The sequence below is a fragment of the Zeus faber genome (genome assembly GCF_960531495.2).
Source record: "Zeus faber genome assembly, chromosome: 19".
Classification (NCBI taxonomy): Eukaryota; Metazoa; Chordata; class Actinopteri; order Zeiformes; family Zeidae; genus Zeus; species Zeus faber.
In genome coordinates this window covers 21,576,693-21,596,440 of record NC_137206.1, presented here as the reverse complement: position 1 = coordinate 21,596,440, position 19,748 = coordinate 21,576,693, and the positions used below count along the sequence as shown (strand labels likewise).

Below are 19,748 nucleotides of genomic sequence, written 5' to 3'. Positions count from 1 at the left end.
CCGGGAGACATTCCCCTCAGACAGGGACACCGCCACGCCAACGCAAACCCCACTGAACGGGGTGCACCAGGTCTCCTTGACCCACCGGGGTCTCACAAAAAGGACGGCAGTCGCCTGAGTTTTGGAAAGCCAGGAATGCCCCAGTACTGTACGGATCTCTTTGAAGGCCCCTTGTAATTGTTTATGCGAGTGAAGCACGTGAATAAGCCGAAGCCACTTGTGTGTTCCCACTCCGTCCGTCTGGCTGTCTGGACGTGTGACAGGAGTGACCTGCATTAAAGCTGCGTGTCGGGAAACCCATCGACCGCCAGCCGGTCTGTGCAGAGACTTTGAAGGAGCTCGCTGGGGTTACTGTAGTAGGCCTTTCACGTCAGCGCAAGGATCTGTTCTTTTTATATCTTGTCCTTTGGCTGCGTTTTCATCCCCCTCTGAAAATAATCCCGACTCGGCTAAAACTTAACCGGATTGAGCTGTACGGGTCGAAGTGGCAGAACAAAACATGTTGATAAAGTTCAGCTCAGCACTTCTACATACTCCTTCAGAAGGTATGATGATATAATAGACATGTTATCTATACTGTATATTGGACTATACAAAATATGTGAACCTGTTAACGTCACTTGATTATTAAATGTGCATTTCATAATGTTAAAAATACACAACACAACCCCTCAACCCCCGCTAAATTGCACACCACCTTACACATAAAATAACAAACAGGATGTGATGTTAAATCCCTTGTGCTGATGAGCCTACGCCAGACAGGTGGTCCAGCCAAACAACTTCAGGAGAGTAGCTCAGACAGCGCAACACAAATCTCTACGAACCAGCTTCAAATGGCTTACTGTAGTCGGCCAAGCACCACTACGAGCGCAAATGTCACTGTGTCACACACTACTACGGCCCTTGTCTTCGGGGCTTGAGGATCCCGCCTCTCTCTAAATGTTCAGTCCAAAAGGGAGTCAAGTGAGATTGCAACGCCCATTCACTCGCTGCCTTATGCCAGTTTTTCTTTGGCAACACCTCTAGAATACACTACAGCCATGATCACACAGAATGGTGGACCACTGCTGTCTCTCTTCACTGTGCACTTCCAATTGGTGACAAAGGAGGGTCAAATTCTATTATTTCACGACAAAATGTGTAGTTATGTGATATTATAGTCAACTCATTGATTACACAGAAATGTGGTCCCAGCTACAGGATGACACTGCCTTAAATCAGACGACAGTGATGCTGCTATGACGTCTGTCCAATCATTCATAAGCATTTATGAAAAGTTATTTTAGACTGAACTGTGTAATTATATATCTATAAAGCAAAACAATATGCTTTCATATATATGAAATCAAAAAGCTATTCATCCATTTTTCAAAAATGCAGTGAACTGATGAAAAAAGGTTTAGTGTTACATTACTTTCGTTTTCTTTTATGTTGTAATTTGGGTATGAAGGAGCAGCTTAAGGAAAAATTATTGTTTGGTTTGGTTACATTTTTTTATAAGTCATGTATACTTATGTATCAATGCAGCAGTTATTTTTGAATATATCTGTATTTCACTTAATTTTGTAAAGTTGTATGTTCATGCTGATTAAACTGTTGCTTAGCATACTTTTCGTTAAATGACTACAGCAAATAGTTTTATTCCATTCCACTATCTCTTTCTATCTATATTCCATATCTGCAATTCCAAGTGTCCAATCTACACTTAAACACTCAATCATTTTCACTAAAATGCAAGAAATCTTTGTAACAATCATTTAAAGACGATTAAGGTGGATTGCACCTCGACCAAGTCAAAACCTGGATGAAATTGCGGTTCAGCCAATGATCCTGCTGCACCAAACTTTAACTTTAAATAAACAGGTAATTGTATTTCAACCTAACTTTTAATCTTTTCGTTTTCATCATTGAAAAAAATAAAATAAATAAATAAAAAATTAAGTGCTCCGGACAGGTTTAACATTCAGAAAACCCACAAGGACTCACCAGGTTTTAAAGACGCCAAATATTTTATTTGGAAATGAGCGTGTATTTCATCAGCTGGACACTTTGTCAGTAGTTTTTAATACTTGCCTTAAAAAAATCTCTTGCCAACAAAATGCTGGTGACAACCTAAAACTATTCAGTGTTAACATACATCTACTTCAACTGACAGAACTAACAACATGATGCAATCAGCACAGTGCAGATCAGTCTAAGGGAGCTGCGGTTCTAAATCAATTGTTTGGATATTACGAGGAGAAACATAATATAAAAAAAGATTTATATACAAAATAAAGTGAGCTACGGCTGCGCTCATAGGCTCAGAGCCATTTGACAAGGATCTTGCAGCACTAGAGAGGGACAGAGAGAATGAAAGAAAACCAAACGACCAATAAAAACAAAAGACGAGAAAGACGAGTATTTAGGTAACAAAGGACGGCTGTTGAACCCTGAAAGGAGATCTGCACATATCGTTTTAGTTTACCGGAGGCGGCCGGCGGCAAACCCGGCCGTAGCATGGCAGCAAGCCCGCGTTGTACTTCCATTCCAGTACTTTTTTTATCAGCTGGCCATCTGACACAGCAGGAAGAGTCGGCCATGAAAGCGGTTCATGTCGGGCTGATCTGCAGGATTGTCGCCTGCTTTCCTGTCGCCACCTAAACAGAGACAGAAGTATGTTTGAACAAGCAGAACCTGTGTATGGAAATCTAGTTGATGCTTGAACTGAGCAGTTCAAGGTAAAAAAAAAAAAAAAAAAAAGTTATATATAAATAATAATTCTACTGTATAACGTTACATTATATATATATTTTATGTAAAGGCCCCAGAAGAAGTTTTGGAACAGCACTAGTTTCCTGTAATAAACTATGTTTGGCTCCACGACCTCTAATCACTGGGGGTGTTACCATGACGTGATTCTAGTTGATCATTGTCTTTTTGTGCCTCTATCACAGTGTGACCAACAGTGTAATAGTACAATATCCACTGCGCCTCAACCCAACTGATCAAAAAACTTCCAAATTTTGGGCTAAAACTCCCTCTGATATTTGGATGAAAATTGTGGAACCGACAATGCGGAATCTTGTGGATTTAACGAGAAGATGGTGTTCAGCTCAAACAACTGTGATTGGACGATTATGTACAGGTACTCCTCACTAAACGACGTACCTGTTTAACAGCTGTTCGGACTTATGACAAGCTTGTGTCCAGCGTCAAGCAGCTCCTCGCGCATCACCCTTTAGATATTTTTACACTATATATACTACATACACTATATACACTGTTTACACTATATACATCTCACAGTTCTCAGTCTCAGTCTTGTCCCCACAGTCTGTCAGTATTCACTACACTAGCGTTCGCAATGGCCACGCCCCCTTACCACATAAATATGTTCATACATATATGCAGTGAAATGTCTTTAGTTAGTAACTAATAGTTACTAAACAGAACATAATAGCTAACCTAATTAAACTAGTAGCTAACTAACTGAAACTGATTCCTAAAATGTAATGCAGTTAGTGAATAGATTAATATAAAATACAATAAAATAAAAGAACTAACTTCAGAACTTATGAATCACCAGCTGTTCACAGGGGTTGTGAACTGTAGAAATCACACAGGTCCTCGTTTTCGAGCAATTCACTTAATGACCTGGTGCTAGGAACCGAACTAATAATACTAATAATACAAAAATAAGATTACTACTACTAATACTAATGATAAACAACAAAATAATTTTTAAAAATTGTATAAATAAGCATTTATTCATTTATAAATTAAAAAATATATATTTTATCCAATCTTTACATTTGTGTTTATTTCAACTATATGTGCTAAATAAATCAACCACGTCTTGACTTTTTCCAATAATAATTAAAACGATGTCTAATTATCCCCAAAAAAATAAATAACGTTACAATTCCTCAATTATAATTATGATAAACTATCAAATCCTGGGGTTTATAGTCTATTTTATGGCAAAAAAGTAGGAGCTGCTTCCAAATTTAAAAGCAGCACTATGTAACTATTTGGGATTTGGCGCCCCTACAGTTTCTGAGTGCAATTCCACTTTTATGCCACTGTCGTAAAACCCGGTCCGGTGTCCGTGTGGGGGTGGGAATGAAAGAGGTGCCATTCTCCATGTTACAAGTCAGTGTACCAACAAAATGATTCTGAAGCTGTTATTTTAAGGTAAAACAGTTACATAGTGTTGCTTTAATTAGAATTCATAGTGAAATGCACCGTCTGCGATCGAGTTACTAACCAGCATCATCGTTTTTGTGGCTCTATCGTCTGGGTGGTCCAAGGCGGTTTCCAAGAAGACGGTTCCTATGGAAAGCTCCTCTTCTCGGTCCCTATGACAAGAGAGAACAATAAAAAGTCATCTTGTGTCTGTTGTTGTTTAGGGCGGCAGATATTCCTCTATAATTCCATTTTAATTTTATGCTTTATTATTCTCAATATTCAAATACATTAATATTTTTAATGCTCAAATGTAGTACTGCTACGCTCGTGTTCTCACAGCCCGGTGGAAAATGCCCCGCAGCCGGCATGGACTGCAAGCCGGTGGTTGGGAACTTCTAGACTAGAGAACATAACGTCGGTGATGATGGGGTTTATTTCCTACTTTTGTCCCCACATCTGTGGAATAACTGGACATTCTGGTTGAAGGCACACTCTCCCTTGTACACATAGTGAAACACCGTAGGAGAGGTAAATCCGCTGATGTGGACTTCGCACACCGTTACCAGGAATAATTCTCTCCAATGTGTGTTCACTGTACGGCTGAACGATTTGGGAAAATAATCAAATTGCGACCAATATTGCACCTGCAATTTAGTAGGTGATTTGTTTTGTAAGTTCCTTATCCTCTGTATTATTCACCAAACACAAGCAATACATCTTTCTATTGTATGACCAACACAACATTGGATACAATCAACATATAAACTGACCTTTCCTGTAGGCCAGGCCTATATGTTATGATGAAATGAGAGGAATTCATGCATGAATAGATATGAATAACCTATCTTTACTTAACTATTGAATTGTATGAAGAAAAACCTTCAATCACAATGAAATATAGACTGATTATTTAACTTCAAGCCTTGTAATTATTAGAATCTGAAAATGAACATTCAAGAAATAGGCACACATACGTCCACATATATCCTTTGTGCCCGCAAGTAAATTGGTATATTGGATCGGACCCATCTCTAATATCTGGCATATTCGTATATGGCTATAATACATTGATCATCAACATTAAAACCACTGACAGGTGGACAACCGTAAGGATCTGAGGGATTTTGACAAGGAACAAATTGTAATGCATCTCCAAAACGGCAGGTCTTGTGGGGTGTTCCCAGTATACAGTGGTTAGTACCTACCAAACGTGGTCCAAGGAAGGACAACCGGTGAACCGGCGACAGGGTCATGGGCACACATTGGTTCACTGATGCGCGTAAGTGAATGAAGGTGACTTAGTCTGTTTTCATCTTCATTTAGCGGATGGTCGGGGTTACGGTCCAATCTGATCAAGCATCTGTGGGATGTGCTGAACCAACAAGCCCGATCCATGGGGGCCCCACCTCGCAACTTCCAGGACTTAAAGGATCTGCTGCTAATGTCTTGGTGCCAGACACCACAGGACACCTTCTGGCTCGACGTGTCAGAGCTGTTTTAGGGACACGAGGGGGCTCCACAATATTAGTGGTTATTAGTGGAGGCTTTAATGTTGTGGTTGATTTGTGTATATAGATCAATTGCAGATCCATACACTTGAGTAACAGGATTTTTCACAACAATATTGAATCAAATCTTTATGCAATAGCACTTATCCAATCCACAGGGGGGAGCGGAGGCCTGGGTGAAATTACTTTTCAAAAAAATGGCCAAACGCAATCATCCATGTAAAAGTCAAAGGGATTATTAGTTAGTTAAAACAAAAAACACTTGACCCAGGTCGAGAAGAGCGGAAGACTGGAGGTCTGCTGTCAGACTGCAAAGAGCTCCAAAAATTCAAAGCTCAAAAGAAATTTATTTATGAACATACTTAGTAACATAATATTTTTAGACTTCAACCACTGTTCACTTGGTAGAATAAGATAACACTTTATTAATCCACCATGGGGGGCGAAGGATATGGCCCTTACTACTGTGCTATGCTACTGAAATTGCCCAAAGGCTAATCCAAAAACCTATTAGTTATCATATGTTTGACCAGGCAAAAGATCACCTGGTCAAACATCTAGGAAGCAGACCTCCATCGCATCAGGTTCCTTGTCCAGGCTGTTTACGACGTCCTACCGAGTCCAGCCAACCTCCATGTCTGGCGCAAAAGTGATACACCTCGCTGTCCTCAATGTCCAGTAAGGGCATCCCTGAAACACATTCTTAGCAGCTGTCCAAAAGCACTTGGAGACGGGCGCTACCGCTGGCCCCACGACCAGGTGCTTAAGGCAGTCACAGAGAGTGTGTACACAGCCATCAACACCAGTAAGGGCCCCCACAGGGCAAGAACCATCACATTCCTCAGAGCATGAGAGAAGCCCCACACTCAACCGAGGGCAAAGTCTAGTCTCCTCACCACTGCTACTGACTGGCACTTGGAAGTGGACCTTCCAAAACAACTTACTGTAAGTTCCCAGCCAGGATAACATCTACACGGCTTCGCCCAGACATGATCATTGTTTCTGATTCCACCAAGCAATTGATCATGCTGGAGCTCACAGTGCCCTGGGAAGAACGCATGGAAGAAGTCAATGAAAGGAAGAGGGCCAAGTACCAGGAGCTTGTGGAAGAATGCAGATCGCAAGGCTGGCAAACTCGCTGCCAGCATGTGAAAGTGGGCTGCAGAGGATTCGCAGGTCGCTCACTCTGCAAAGTGTTCACACTGCTGGGCATCACCGGGAAGCCAAAGAGGAAGGCCATCAGATCTGTAACTTGAAGCCGCCGAGAAAGCCACCAGGTGGCTTTGGATCAAGAAGGCAGAACCGTGGGCAAATGCTGCTGGGACACAGGCTGGGGTCTGATCAACCCTGGTCGGGTCGCCTGGGCGAGGGTGTCTGATGCTTGAAAGACCGGAAACACCCAGTGACCCCAGGGTCATCACTGATGATGTGTCCCAGCGCAGGCGCAGGATGTATCTCGCAACTCCCCAAGCCAGCTTAGACGCTTGCGTCATTTTTCATTAATTTAAATTTAATTAGTGGTTTGATTCCGAACAAAGAAATATATTCCTCCTCACCCTATTGCCTGCACCGCCTCTCCTTCCTGGTTGATGCAGCCCGGACCAGCTGAAGAAACCTCCACCTTCCTCTGCTTCTTCCATGACACTTGTTTCATCAAACAGGGGCACAGGCTCACTGAGAAAAGAGATGGGAACAGTTCACCTTTTGTTCACCATTTTCGTTTACCTTCAGAGTCAAACAATTCCAGAGACAGAGTCAGAGTCAACAGTTGCACTTCCAGGCAACCAGGGCGAGATTATTTGCAGTGATGAAACAAAGTTATTACCCAACTATTTGACATGTCCCCTTTTGATACAGACCATATCGCAACCATTACAGCCTGGTGTTAAAGAAAATGTGGATGTGCTTTAAACTGCAATTCACTTAACTAAATGCTGATTCAGAAAACCTGACTCAACGGAGGTCAATGGAAAAAGAAACAATAAAATGGACATAGAAGCCATGTCCGTTTTTGTTTTTTTTTATAAAGTATATGGTTCAGACAAAAACATGTTGTGCCTAAGTCTGTATAATGCGCATAATCCATCTACCGAAGTTACAAACAAATGAAATGGCTTTAATGGCACTTTACCTCCCAGAGGCCAGGGGGTGCTGTGACAAACTTCCCCCAGCTATTGTTATCTTCACCCCATCCACCCTTCCTTGCCTCCTCCGTTCCAGGTTATGCCTCAGGTCTGCAGGGTCTCTAGCAGGCTGCGGGCTGTCAGGCTGTGAGGAGACATTCAGTAGTGTCATTCAAACCCGTAACATCAATCGATTGGTCTCACACAGCACAATATTACCAAGGGGTTGTCAATATTCCAAAGGTCTAGACATGCACCATTTATCTGTCATGGTGCCTTAACGTTGAAAGGTTTAACACAGTTTGTACCTGAATGGCAAACACAGGCTCACTGTCAAGCATCGTGTTCATACTCATGGTGAAGCGTCTGGATAGTGGGATGAAAATAAAAGGGAGGAAAAATGGGTAAGGGGTTGGATTAGAAGCTTCTTCCCAATATGCTTGTCTCAATTTTTACAAGGGTATCTTGGCTCTATGAGAGCAAGATACTTTCATGGTGACAGTGTGTCACCATGAAAGTGAGGCGTAGGTTATATGTTAGTATTGTATAGATTGTATATTTTACATCATTGTCCTCCATATCAAACATAATATCAAGGTGGTGAGAAAAACAGACAGAAAAAACACTCAATAAAATACAGCTTCAGGCAGCAATAGACAGGGTCCAGTTTAGCCGTGTTTAGTATGTATTACAGTTTTCCGGGTTCTCTGAAATGCAGCGCAAGTTTCAATTTTCCGAGTTCACATTGAATTCCGTATCAACTCCTAGGGTGTGCGGTCTAGACATCGCAACTCTCCAAATGCGAATGGCCACCCAGAGACATAAACCAAACTTATATAATATCAATTCATGTCACAAGTGGAAGGTCCCAACAACACCGTTCCATTCAAACAGACTTAACACTGCATGTCCCTCAGAGACATTTAATCAACTTTTTAAACTTTTGGGACTAAAATAAAACAGATACAATTCAGACCCATTGCTCTAGAGCTGCAAGCGAACTTCATGTGTGAGGACACAAACACAGAATATGCTGTTAACTGATTTGGGGGTGGATAAGGAATGTCAACATTTAAATTCCGCCAGCTTACTATGCATGTTGTGTGTAAATAGAATTTGTTTTTCAGTCTCGTGTTTCAGTCTTTTGCGTTGTATTGTGTTGCGTTGTGTTGTGATGTTCATATCGCTTTGACGAGGAAAATACCATTTCTGGTTCTCCAGAGGGTAGAAATTTAAATAGACAGCTCATGGATATCAGTGACACCGAAATCTGCGTTGCGATTCAGTCCGGTAGATACCGATCATACAGGACCGGGTGCCACATTGGCACTGAGTTTCAGGGCCCAACACTAGTTACGACTGGCAAAATAAGGAGGGACACAACACCGGGTAAGACGGGAACAAAATGTGTTAATTTACAAAAATGACAAGAGATAAAATATCAAACGAAAACACGTTGGGTGTTTAGTCAGGTCCTTCCAGGCCAGCGCAGATACTGCCTGAAGCAACAACTAAAGAGCAACAGAGTCTACACCATGCATCTTGTACGATGAGAATGCCTGCCTGCCCCCCCCCCTAGCCACAACCTGAACATATTTAGCGAATTGGATGATGTTCTTAAGAGACCCACGGCAAAAACTCATGTTGCTCCACCACCCGACCGGAAGTTGTAGAACCTTGGTGTATTGGCGATGCGCAAAAGTTCTGCTACTTCCGGTGAAATTTCATTGGTTTTTCAGTAATTCATGCTAAATGTAGATCACCCCCCGCCCACGTTCAGAGATTGTGAACGCTAGTGTAGTGAATACTGACCGACTGCGGGAACGATACTGAGACTAAGAACGGCGATACACACCGCGGTATTGTACGCAGCGCACAATACCGACTGGTCAGAGAGCTGGTCGTGAGTCCGAATGGTCGTTAAACAGGTAGGTCGTTAAGTGAGGAGTACCTGTACTCAACTAATGATGGTTGTAAAACAGGTAGAGGGGGAAACATTTACCAATTAATTTAAGTATGATCAAAATAGAAATGAGGTCAAAATAACTTAAACAACATAAAGACAACTGGACACACCAAACAGACCTGATGAAATGAACAGGAGGGAACATATACTGTATAGGGACATTGCGAAACCAAAAAGACACAATAGGGGTGATAGAAATATCAGAAACAAAAACAATTTAACTGAATATTATTAAACAAGGGACTAAATAACACAAGTGTACATGCTTACATAAGTGCAAAATAAATACAAAGCATGGATCTATAAAAAAAGGATTATTGTTAAAGTAAATACTAAATAAACCATCCTCCCAGGAGGTTGAACTGAATGGACTCCTCCATAGCTCATAGCCCTGCAGCTGTGGAGTTGTTGTCCTTTCGAGCAGGTGTAACAAACTTAAATACCTGCAATAAAATATTTTTGTTATATGAAACAAAACCTATCTTTCATTATGTGTTTTAACTTTGTATGTGCATTAGCAATGTAGTGTGTAAAAATATCAATTTAAACAAACATATAAGGCCGGTTAAAACAAACTGTGTGGGAGTGGGAGCGTCTATCATAATGATTTATACTGTGGGCTGACATACGTGTTTAATGTGGGCCGTTCCTCTTCATCGGGCACCTGCAACTCTTCCTTGGGAAATCTGCCATCTTGGGGTGCTGAGAAACGCTCATTTAGTGTAATCGTGTTGCCTCTGAAATAGTGCTCTGTGTGGTTGAAAGCAGGGATATGAAGAAAATCAGCATTTTTAGTGGGCAGAAGTACTACTTGGGCAATCATCAAAAAGAGGTTACTGACCTTTGACCTGGTGCACGAGCGTTATGATTTCCTGGGCAAACGTTCCAGTGTGTATGGTGCTCTCCCTGTAGGTCCCAGAATGCTCCAGCATGGGAAGGAAGTCGAGGCGCTGGCGCCCCACATTGACCAGGTCCAGAGACAGCTGTCTGTCTGATGAGTAACACAGTGCACTGGAGAGAAAGAGGGAGGCCATTATTCAAAGCGAAGCTGAAAAAAGTTAATTCCACGGAAGAAAAAGAAAAGTGAAAGCAAATAGACAGCAGGTTGTAATGCAATATAAAAACCATATTGGGACTAGGGCTGGGCGATACTGACTGGATTCAATAAATATAATTCCCAAATACCTCAATATTAGTAATTTCAGGACTATTGGTGCTTACATAGGATATTTACACACAAGAAATAATTATTGAAAGAATATTTAATGAAAAACTCTTAACTCTCCTAATGCTACTTATTACTATAGAAGGGAAGGCTGTGACTGTGATATGAAGTTGGTTTGACTACTACCTACAAACCATATTTATGGTAAGTCACTTTCGCTCCATTGCCTTGACTTGTCACTGGGAGATTCTGCTGAATCACATAATGTAGTGTAATAATGCGGCTATTGTCACGAAGCAGGTATGGCTTTTGATTAGAACACCTACAACAGTCAGAAACTTTAAGTGACTTGACAAAATTTATCTATCACGATATCAGAAGAACCAAAATCCAAGATATTATCTAGACAATGTTATATACACCGATCAGCCACAACATTATAACCACTGACAGGTGAAGTGAATTACATTGCAGGTGCCATTGCTCCAATGGCACCTGTCAAGGGGTGGGATAGATTAGGCAGCAAGTGAACAGTCAGTTCTTGAAGTTGATGTGTTGGAAGCAGGAAAAATAGGCAAGCATCAGGATCCGAGCCACTTTGACAAGGGCCAAATTATGATGGCTGGATGACTGGGTCAGAGCATCTCCAAAACAGCAGGTCTTGTGGGGTGTTCACGGTATGCAGTGGTTAGTACCTACCACAAGTGGTCCAAGGAAGGACACCTGGTGAGCCAGCGACAGGGTCATGGGTAAGCAAAACTCATCGATGCTGATGATGTCAGAACACAGTGCAACGCAGCTTGCTGCATATGGGTCTGTGTCGCTGCAGACGGGTCAGAGTGCCCATGCTGATCCCCGTCCACCTCTGAAAGCACCTACAATGGCCACATGAGGGTCAAGAACTGGACCATGGAACAATGGAAGGTGGCCTGGTCTGACGTTTTCTTTTACATCATTTGGATGGCTGGGTGGGTGTGCCGTGTTACCTGGGGAAGAGATGGCACCAGAATGCACTATGGGAAGAAGGCATGCTGGCGGAGGCAGTGTGATGCTGGGCAATGTTCTGCTGGGAAACCTTGGGTCCCGACATTCTGATCTGATGGCAGTGGCCTTTCAGCAGGATAATGTGCCCTGCCACAGTGAAAAAAATTGTTCAAGAATGGTTTGAGAAAGATGAAAAAGCGTTCAAAGGTGTTGATTTGGCGTCCAAATTCCGAAGATAGCAATCCGATCAAACATCTGTGGGATGTGCTGGAACGACAAAGGATCTGCTGCTAACGTCTTGGTGCCAGATACAGGACATCTTCAAAAGCCTTGTGGAGTCCATACCTCGACGGGTCAGAGGTATTTTGGAGGCACAAGGGGGACCTACACAATATTAGGCATATTTTAATGTTGTTGTTTAATGCTGATTGGTGTATATTGCCCAGCCCTAAATGCTGCTTAGTCTGGAACCACATGACTGATCAAATGGTAATATTTGCATAAAAAAGTACAACTAGCTGGTCAAATAAAGTGCAGCAGATCACAACTACATACATTCAAATGCCTTCTAATAATACATTCTTCTTAAATACAGGAATAGAGAAGCAACTTATTTACCTTACCAAGCACACTTACCTTGCATCCGCGAGTTAGAGGCGCAATGAGTTACTGCTTATAATAGCTACGACTTATAAGATGCTCAAAACAAGTGGACATGCACATTTTGAAACACACAAATTGAAACAAAGCCGAAATCAAGCCTATTTTATTGCTATGTTATGCACTTTACGGAAAATGTCTGAAACAATAGCAGTGTCCTGGCCTTACAAGTCAGGGTACTTGGGACAGGTGCGGGTGAAAGTTCACATTTTTTCCCAACTTTTTCCACTGCTGTCTCTTCTGTGACCATCAAGCTGTTCAAAATGATTTCATTCATATTCAGCGTAAATATTCTTCTTTCCAGCATCCTTTTAGTTCCAATGCACCAGACCATTTTTGGCATAGCGGTCAGCCAATGGTTTAAATAATGCATTATGTTCTTTCACAAGGCCAAACCATAGGCTTCCAGGAATGATCTTGCCGACAGTGCCGAGTGAATCTTCATGCCGTACTTCGCTGGTGCAACGCAGACAGCCATCAGTGGACAAGCAACATCCATGGCATTTACATTGAGGAGTTCGTCCAAGCCAACAGGTGAATTCTGAGTGAAGCGGATAGGCCATTCTGATGTGCAACAGGTAAACCAATTGGGTCTTCCAGATGTATCCTTAGATTCCATTATTTTTGCTTTTTTCCCCTCAGTGTTCCTCGCATCAATGTGATGTCAATCATGTTTGGGTGAGAGTAAAGTACAGCTGCAGCAACCATAAAATCAATTGATGATCAATTTCAATTGATGCACTATTACTCAAATAGTGGATTAATCCAATAGCATATGGCTTTGCCGTTTATCAGACCCAGTTGGCAAAGATGTCGGGGTCATCCTAATTCCAGTGCAGTCATTTTAACCACCGTTTGTTGGCAAATGCATAGCCTCATGGTTCATTCATTTGCCTTGAAAATGTATTAACTCAGTAGAACAGTGAAAACCTGTAAATTCTTGAACGGTGGATGAAACAAGTTTTCCTGGTTTCCAAACATTCAGGTTTCCAATGTGTGATCTCCACTGAGCCTCTCGCTTGGTCTGGTCTTGCTTGGTCATCAATTCCCCTTTTCCTCAACATGGCTGTGTGGCAAAACCAAGTTCCGACTTCTGAGATGTGTGATGTCATGTCTTCCTTAATGTTCCTTTTTTACCGGAGTTATTATAAGAGTTCATTAGGTCATGTGATGAGTTTGCGTGTTTCAAAACCTCCAGATGCAGATTGAACATCTCTGTTGGTTGACCTGCCCTATTTTGGGATGACATCTTTAAAATACGACCAATCCAGTGGCTTAATCTTTTTTTTTTAATTATTATTTCTGTTCAGGCTTTTTGCATCACCAGAGTACAACTGTATCTTCATGATCCCCCTATATAGGCTGCAGTCTAGACTTTCCATTAGGAAACAGAGAAGCACAGTTGACGATTAGGTCGGCCACGATTAGGTCAGCCACACAAGAGCACACATTTTCTGACATTCTCGTCAGAAGTTTCAATTGCAAGGATTCTCATCTCAAATGGTCGTCCTCCAAAAAGATCATAGCTATGGACAAGGATCTCATTTTATTTGTAAAAAGGATCCATTAAGTCATCCAAATATTTGGAAAGTATTCATCCTTTTGCTGTAAACGTTCTGTATACGTTAAAATGCCTCAGTTAGAACACGTAAAACAAAAGCTCAACTTCGGTTGCTGCAAACTTGACCTTCAAATTGTCAAATTACAACATTTGTAGGCAACCAAATGGTTCCTGATGAAATAATGAACTTATTTTTTGATAAAGACTTTTGTCTTTTCAGACTTTGGTGGGTGTATCCTCACATGAGCCATAAACCGCCCCAACTGGATGCACTGTCGCTGCGAGCCACTGTCTGGATTCTGGGGTCAATGCAATCCTAGAATAAAAAAAAAAAGTATATTTACCAAAGTAGATGCAGGCAGGAGCATTGTTCTGGATCGCGGCATAAAAGTCTTGATTCCAGTCAGAAGCTTGTCAGGAAGGGGTATCCTCACTTCATCTGAGTGCCAGCTCACTTTTCGGGAGTATGAAGTAAGCACTCTTATGCGCAGTAGTTGAGGCCTCCGGGCGGTGCTTGGCCATATCCCAGATGTGTTAGCAGAAACAGATGAATCACCTTACAATATTGCTTCCTCCTGTGTGCTCTTTAGCTCCAGTTCAATATCTTGGTCTTGGGTATAAGGAGAAATGGTTCATATTTCACATTTCTTTCCGGTCTGGAAGAAGGAAGACCTTACAGACCTGGATTGTGGATCATCATTTTACTCCTTGAATGATGACTCATGGCCACCATGGTTATGAAGTGTCCCTTTCACCAATGTCGATTGCTTCTTTCACAAAACTCCTATAAATCCTTGTGTTTGGTTTTATAAACAAAGCCTTTGGAGATGCGAGACTTTCATTGAGACTCCTTTCATTCATTTTGGCTTCAGTCCTGGTGAAGTTTCTATTTGAGGTGCGCAACCTTTTTATGGCTTCCTCCAACATAAGGAAACAGAATCTTTCCACTTCATTACAGCAGGCCCTTGGGTTAAGTCTGGCATTAAGACTACTCAATTTCCAAATGTAGCTTAACCTGATGACAGGTGTTCCATTGGGTGTCCATCAGCAGTCATGGGCTTTGCAGGAGAATTGGACAATTGGACAAATATATCGGCAATCGGCGATTGCAATTTCCAAATGTAGCTTAACATGATAACAGGTGTTCGGTTGGGTGTCAATCAGCAGTCATGAACTTCGCAGTTGGCTTGGACGACTAGACGAATATGTCAATTCTGCAATTGTTTTGTTTTTCTTGGGGGTGATTTTTTTTTGCAGGATTTGTTCCTTTTATTTTGCTAATTGAATGGTTTGTCTCCTCGAGAATTCAATCGGCAAATAATTAAGCTGTCTTTAAGACAGCGCTGTGTCACTGCTGAAAATAATACGCTCCGCTTCTTTGTATCGTTTACCTCCTGGTGAAATCTCATGCGCTGTGAATTTTATTGGAGATAGTCCTTGCTTTTGGCAAACCATGTGGCTTTGATGTCACAATGAGTGATGTCACACTCAGCCAATCAAAAGCTCAATTTGATCCACCACAGTCCACCAATCAGAGGAGAGATTCTTGGACACAATCACCTTAAAGCTATGTGCAGCTTTTGGATTATGTTGACGCTTCAGACCAGCATAAGTTTTGCCAGTTTTTTTCAGTATGATTGTTGCAAAGAATTGCCGAAGGCCAAGTGGAGATGGAGATTGGAGATCTTCTACACCAGGGTTGGAAATTATTTTTGCAGACAGAAGTGATGAGGAGCACATTTATCAGAGCCCCATCAGAAAGGATAGTTCGTTAAACACGTGAATATATCGGCAATCGCTGGTTGTTGGGTCTGACGGTGGCCGGTAGGAAATTTTTGACTATTGTCAAATCCTACTTTGTGGTTTACATGTTGGTCGGGGAATAATCTGATTAAACTTTGATCCTTTTCGCCTTGCCATTTTACAAACTGTGAGCGTTTTCCAACTGATGCGGATGAAACTGTTGCTTTCCAAGATGGTTTGATAGTAGGAAAAACTCTTGAGACAAATATGAGGGTGCAAATCCAGTTATCACAAGCGTCATCTTATGCTCTTCTGAATGTAGTCAGAGAAAGGTGATAGCATGTGCTCCTTTACCAGTTGAACAAAGTGCTCTGACGGCTGAGATGTCACGCTTTGAAACTTTGGGAGATTGCAGCTTTTGATAACATTTCAGATGAGTACCTGAAGGGCTGTGCATATCCGGAAAGTCTGACAAAACCAGATGTAGGTGTCTCCCTTTACTTGACAGTTTTGGTACCCCTTTAGTCAAGGATGACGCCCATGAGATTCAAAGCCCCTATCTTGCAGCGTCACACCAAGATGAAGCAAATCTCTCACGCCATCGCGCAAAATTCAAACGGGATCACAATTTCCTCCGCATAACGGTCCAGCTTTGATGAGCTGTCGCTCATCTCCATTTCGGGCTGTTCTTATTATGAGCTTTGGGGAAAAAAACATGAACTTTCACCCTTCACCCTGCTGATTTTTTAAGCAGAGAATACTGTACCTGTTTTTGTTTGTGAGTTGGCCCATGTCCACTTTAATGGTTAGCATCTCATCTGCATCCTCTCTCATCTCATCGGGCGCCTGCTGACTCTTCCAAACATGTTCCCTCTGACGGGGCGTTTTAGGGTTTTTTCTTGGTAAATTCTGGCTTTTATCTCCAGGCCTGTTGCTTTCCCATTGCCTGAGTTCACCTTGGTTTCCCCGCTCAGGCTCTTCCTCTTTGTGCTTCATGTAAAAACCACCCTGCCTTGGATGGAAACCCAAGCTGAGGAGGCTGGGAGGCGCTTGTCGTTTCTGCGAGGGCTGTTGTAAGTCAGGGTGGTTCCTTGGGGAGCCAGTTGTCCTCCTTCCACCACGGCCAGCATCCTCTCCCCCTCTCACTGGATGCAGGGCGCCACTACCCCTGAGTTTAATTGGGCCACCAGGCTCAGGAAAGCCCACAGGGCCGTTTCGGGTGTTCTGCGCAGAACTCCTGGTTTCACAGCTCGGGTCTCTCCTTCCATCTTGAACCGGTTGTACCCTGTTTTCTTCCCAGGCTTCAGACCTGTTTAATTTCCTGAAGCGATCATGCAGGGACTCTGTTTGACCAGAGCGACCGCATCGCTTGTCGTCATTGCAGGCTCTGCCACCCTGATCCAAATCCCACTGCGATGGTCCGGTATTGTTTGTAAAGCCATGTCTATGTTCAACCACGACTGGCCCGGCGCTCCGGGAATCCCTTGGCCCTCCTCCAAATGCATCTCTGTGACGCTCCCTAAGCTCCTCCTCTTTTCCATACCTGTGTTGACATAAGAGCAGTTGAGAATGTTCAGTGATACATGGAACAGACTATATCTGTCAGAAGGCAATGCTGGATGAGTGAACATTGAGTGATGCTACTAGCATCACATGGTATAAGTGAATGGGAATTCATTGATTACTACTGTAACTTCTTTTTTAAGTTACTTCTGTTACTATAGTGTCGAATGTTATATCTAAAGGAAACACTAATAAACACCTGATAATACAATTTGGTCTGAATTATAATACAAATTTTGAAACTGTCATATGTAAACAAATACTTAAGGAGATAATTTTTATGAGTTGGAATTAAATCAGTAAAAATCTATATTGAATCTTTTTTGGCCTTGTGTGGAGCTATTATTTGAGATTTTAATGAAATTCAGAAAACAGGTGAATGATTTAAATTTAGAACAACAACTTTACAACTTGCAAATTTGGAAGAACCGGGGCCCCTGGAGAGAAAACCATTTAGCCATGCAACAATGCATGTCAATACTTCAGACACTCTCAACTTTGGTGAACTATCAAATTATTTTAGGGATGCATAGAGCAACTGAAAGATAACTGTTGTTCTGACAAAGAGGTGGGGATTCTTCCTTCATCCATTCTTTTCACTTCCCCCCTGCAAATGTCAACAGACTCATGGACTTATAAAATTTACCCAAGGGATACGGGGCCATCCATCTCTCTCTTGTGTCTTGAAAAGGGACTCCTCTCCCGATGCGAGTCCTCCCTTTGTCTTTCCATGTGTGAGCTATGTGTGTCCCTCCTTCCTCTGTCCCTTTCATCTCTTCCCTGTGAATCCGAACTTGGCCTGGGGCTAAGGTTTCTGGGCCTGCCCTGTCCTCTGCCGCGGTCTTCTCTCCTCCAACCCGTGGAGGAATCTCTTGGCTGGTGCTTTGAGTGAGACGGAGCCGTGGGTGCCAATCTATCCGGTGAGTAGAGTGGTCGATCCCTCTGTTGAAAGTTGTTAAAAATGTCTTGGAACGCTTCTTTCGCCCTCTCTCTCTCTCTCTTTCTTCCGTTATGGCCATGGGGTGGCCGCATTGGTGACAGCCTCAAGCGCTCCGCGTAATCCAGCTCATCGGGAAGGAAAGGCGACGTCTTGCGGTGGAGCTCCTCCGGATGGGGGTGATGTTGGCGTCCAGTAGGCTGGTGGTGGCTGCCTCTGAAGCTTGGTGATCTTCTCTGCTTGTCGGAGTGAATGCCCTCCCTAGAGTACCTCCAATGTTCCTGGGGATCTTCTCTCCGGTGGTGTTTGGTTTCAAAGGGTCTCCCATCCAGCTGTGCGACTAACTTCTGCGGATCAAAATCAGGCTCATCCCATGGGAACCTCCGGGACCGGTCGCTGTGCCTGTGGGGGCTGGTCCTGGATGAATATCGGATCAGAGAAGGCTTGTTAGGACGTAAATAAACCAGCAAACCCTTTATTTAAGTTTACACACATTTTCATTTTTTTGGTGGGAATTTAAATGTGGCCTGTTACATGACATTTTTATATTGTTATAGTATGAGACAGTATTCACCTGCAGTGTGGTGATTTGGACCTCTTTTCTGACATTTCATCCACCTTCAAGAGAAAAAGAAAATGATATTTTACAAATGCATTACAGCTAAGAACTTAGTTTGTTCAGAGTCCGTGCTTTCAGACGTAAAGCAGAGCATAATTAACACATGTAAATTGTAAATTATACTCGTCCATATTGCAAACTCAAGTGGTAAATTAACATAAACAACTCTCTCAAAAGTGGTAAATAACAAAAAAACACACTCCTTAGTTAGCCACCAGCTAAAACTGGCCATTTTATTTTCGGTTCAACCGGCTAGCGTTAACTCGTGCTATATGCTTAATGCTAACGTTAGTTAGCGCGTGTGCTAAATGCTAAGCTTATTACGAGCTTGTGCTAAATGCTAACGTTAGTTGGCGTTTGTGCTAACGGCTAATGTGCTAAGGTGGTTGACTTACCTCAGTCCACTTCCGGGATACAGTCGCTAGGCAAAGGGCTAAGCGGAGGATAAGCACAGCGAAAAAACACCAGTAAATCACACACCTAACACATCGAATAAACCGTGTAAACCACAATCATATGTTTAAGTACTCAAAGTGCATTTAGTTGATGGTATTTGAGAAGCTTAGAGTTAATATGTGATGATAGTCAGGACTTTGGTTCTTGCAGTAAAATCGCCCGTCCACGCCGTGAAGGATTCTGGGAAAGCCAAACGTTGCACGTGACGAGGGCAGCCCTTATCGTATCCCTCAACACTAGTACTACCACCACTACTACCACCACTACTACCACCACTACTACTACTACTA

General features: G+C 42.5%; 1 protein-coding gene across 3 annotated transcripts; it reads right to left on the bottom strand.

The window, feature by feature from the left end:
* Nucleotides 1-2,034: 2,034 nt before the first annotated feature.
* On the bottom strand, nt 2,035-19,615 carry LOC307244720 (uncharacterized protein). Of its 3 annotated transcripts, XM_080019998.1 has the most exons (12): nt 19,531-19,615; nt 19,398-19,435; nt 18,958-19,001; nt 18,093-18,800; nt 16,650-17,426; nt 10,612-10,781; nt 10,400-10,520; nt 8,113-8,170; nt 7,813-7,949; nt 7,238-7,355; nt 4,253-4,343; nt 2,035-2,642 (listed from the first exon to the last, which is right to left on the bottom strand). In XM_080019998.1, exons 3-11 carry the CDS (start codon nt 18,990-18,992, stop codon nt 4,275-4,277), a joined length of 2,193 nt encoding a protein of 730 aa, XP_079876124.1. In that variant the 5' UTR covers nt 18,993-19,001; nt 19,398-19,435; nt 19,531-19,615; the 3' UTR covers nt 2,035-2,642; nt 4,253-4,274. The 3 variants fall into 3 exon arrangements, with proteins under 3 accessions (XP_079876124.1, XP_079876123.1, XP_079876125.1); XM_080019997.1 differs by having other exon boundaries at nt 19,398-19,607; XM_080019999.1 differs by lacking the exon at nt 16,650-17,426 and having other exon boundaries at nt 19,398-19,607.
* Between the last annotated feature and the right edge of the window lie 133 nt (nt 19,616-19,748).

What these genes read in the sequence shown, in the direction of transcription:
- LOC307244720 (XM_080019998.1), bottom strand. Translation starts at nt 18,992, where the DNA reads ATGTCAGAAAAGAGGTCCAAATCACCACACTGCAG. An exon ending in TCCAAATCACCACACTGCAG is followed by an intron (nt 18,801 to 18,957) that starts GTGAATACTGTC and finishes ATATTCATCCAG; the next exon opens with GACCAGCCCCCACAGGCACA. An exon ending in AGCCTGTGTTTGCCATTCAG is followed by an intron (nt 7,950 to 8,112) that starts GTACAAACTGTG and finishes GTCTCCTCACAG; the next exon opens with CCTGACAGCCCGCAGCCTGC.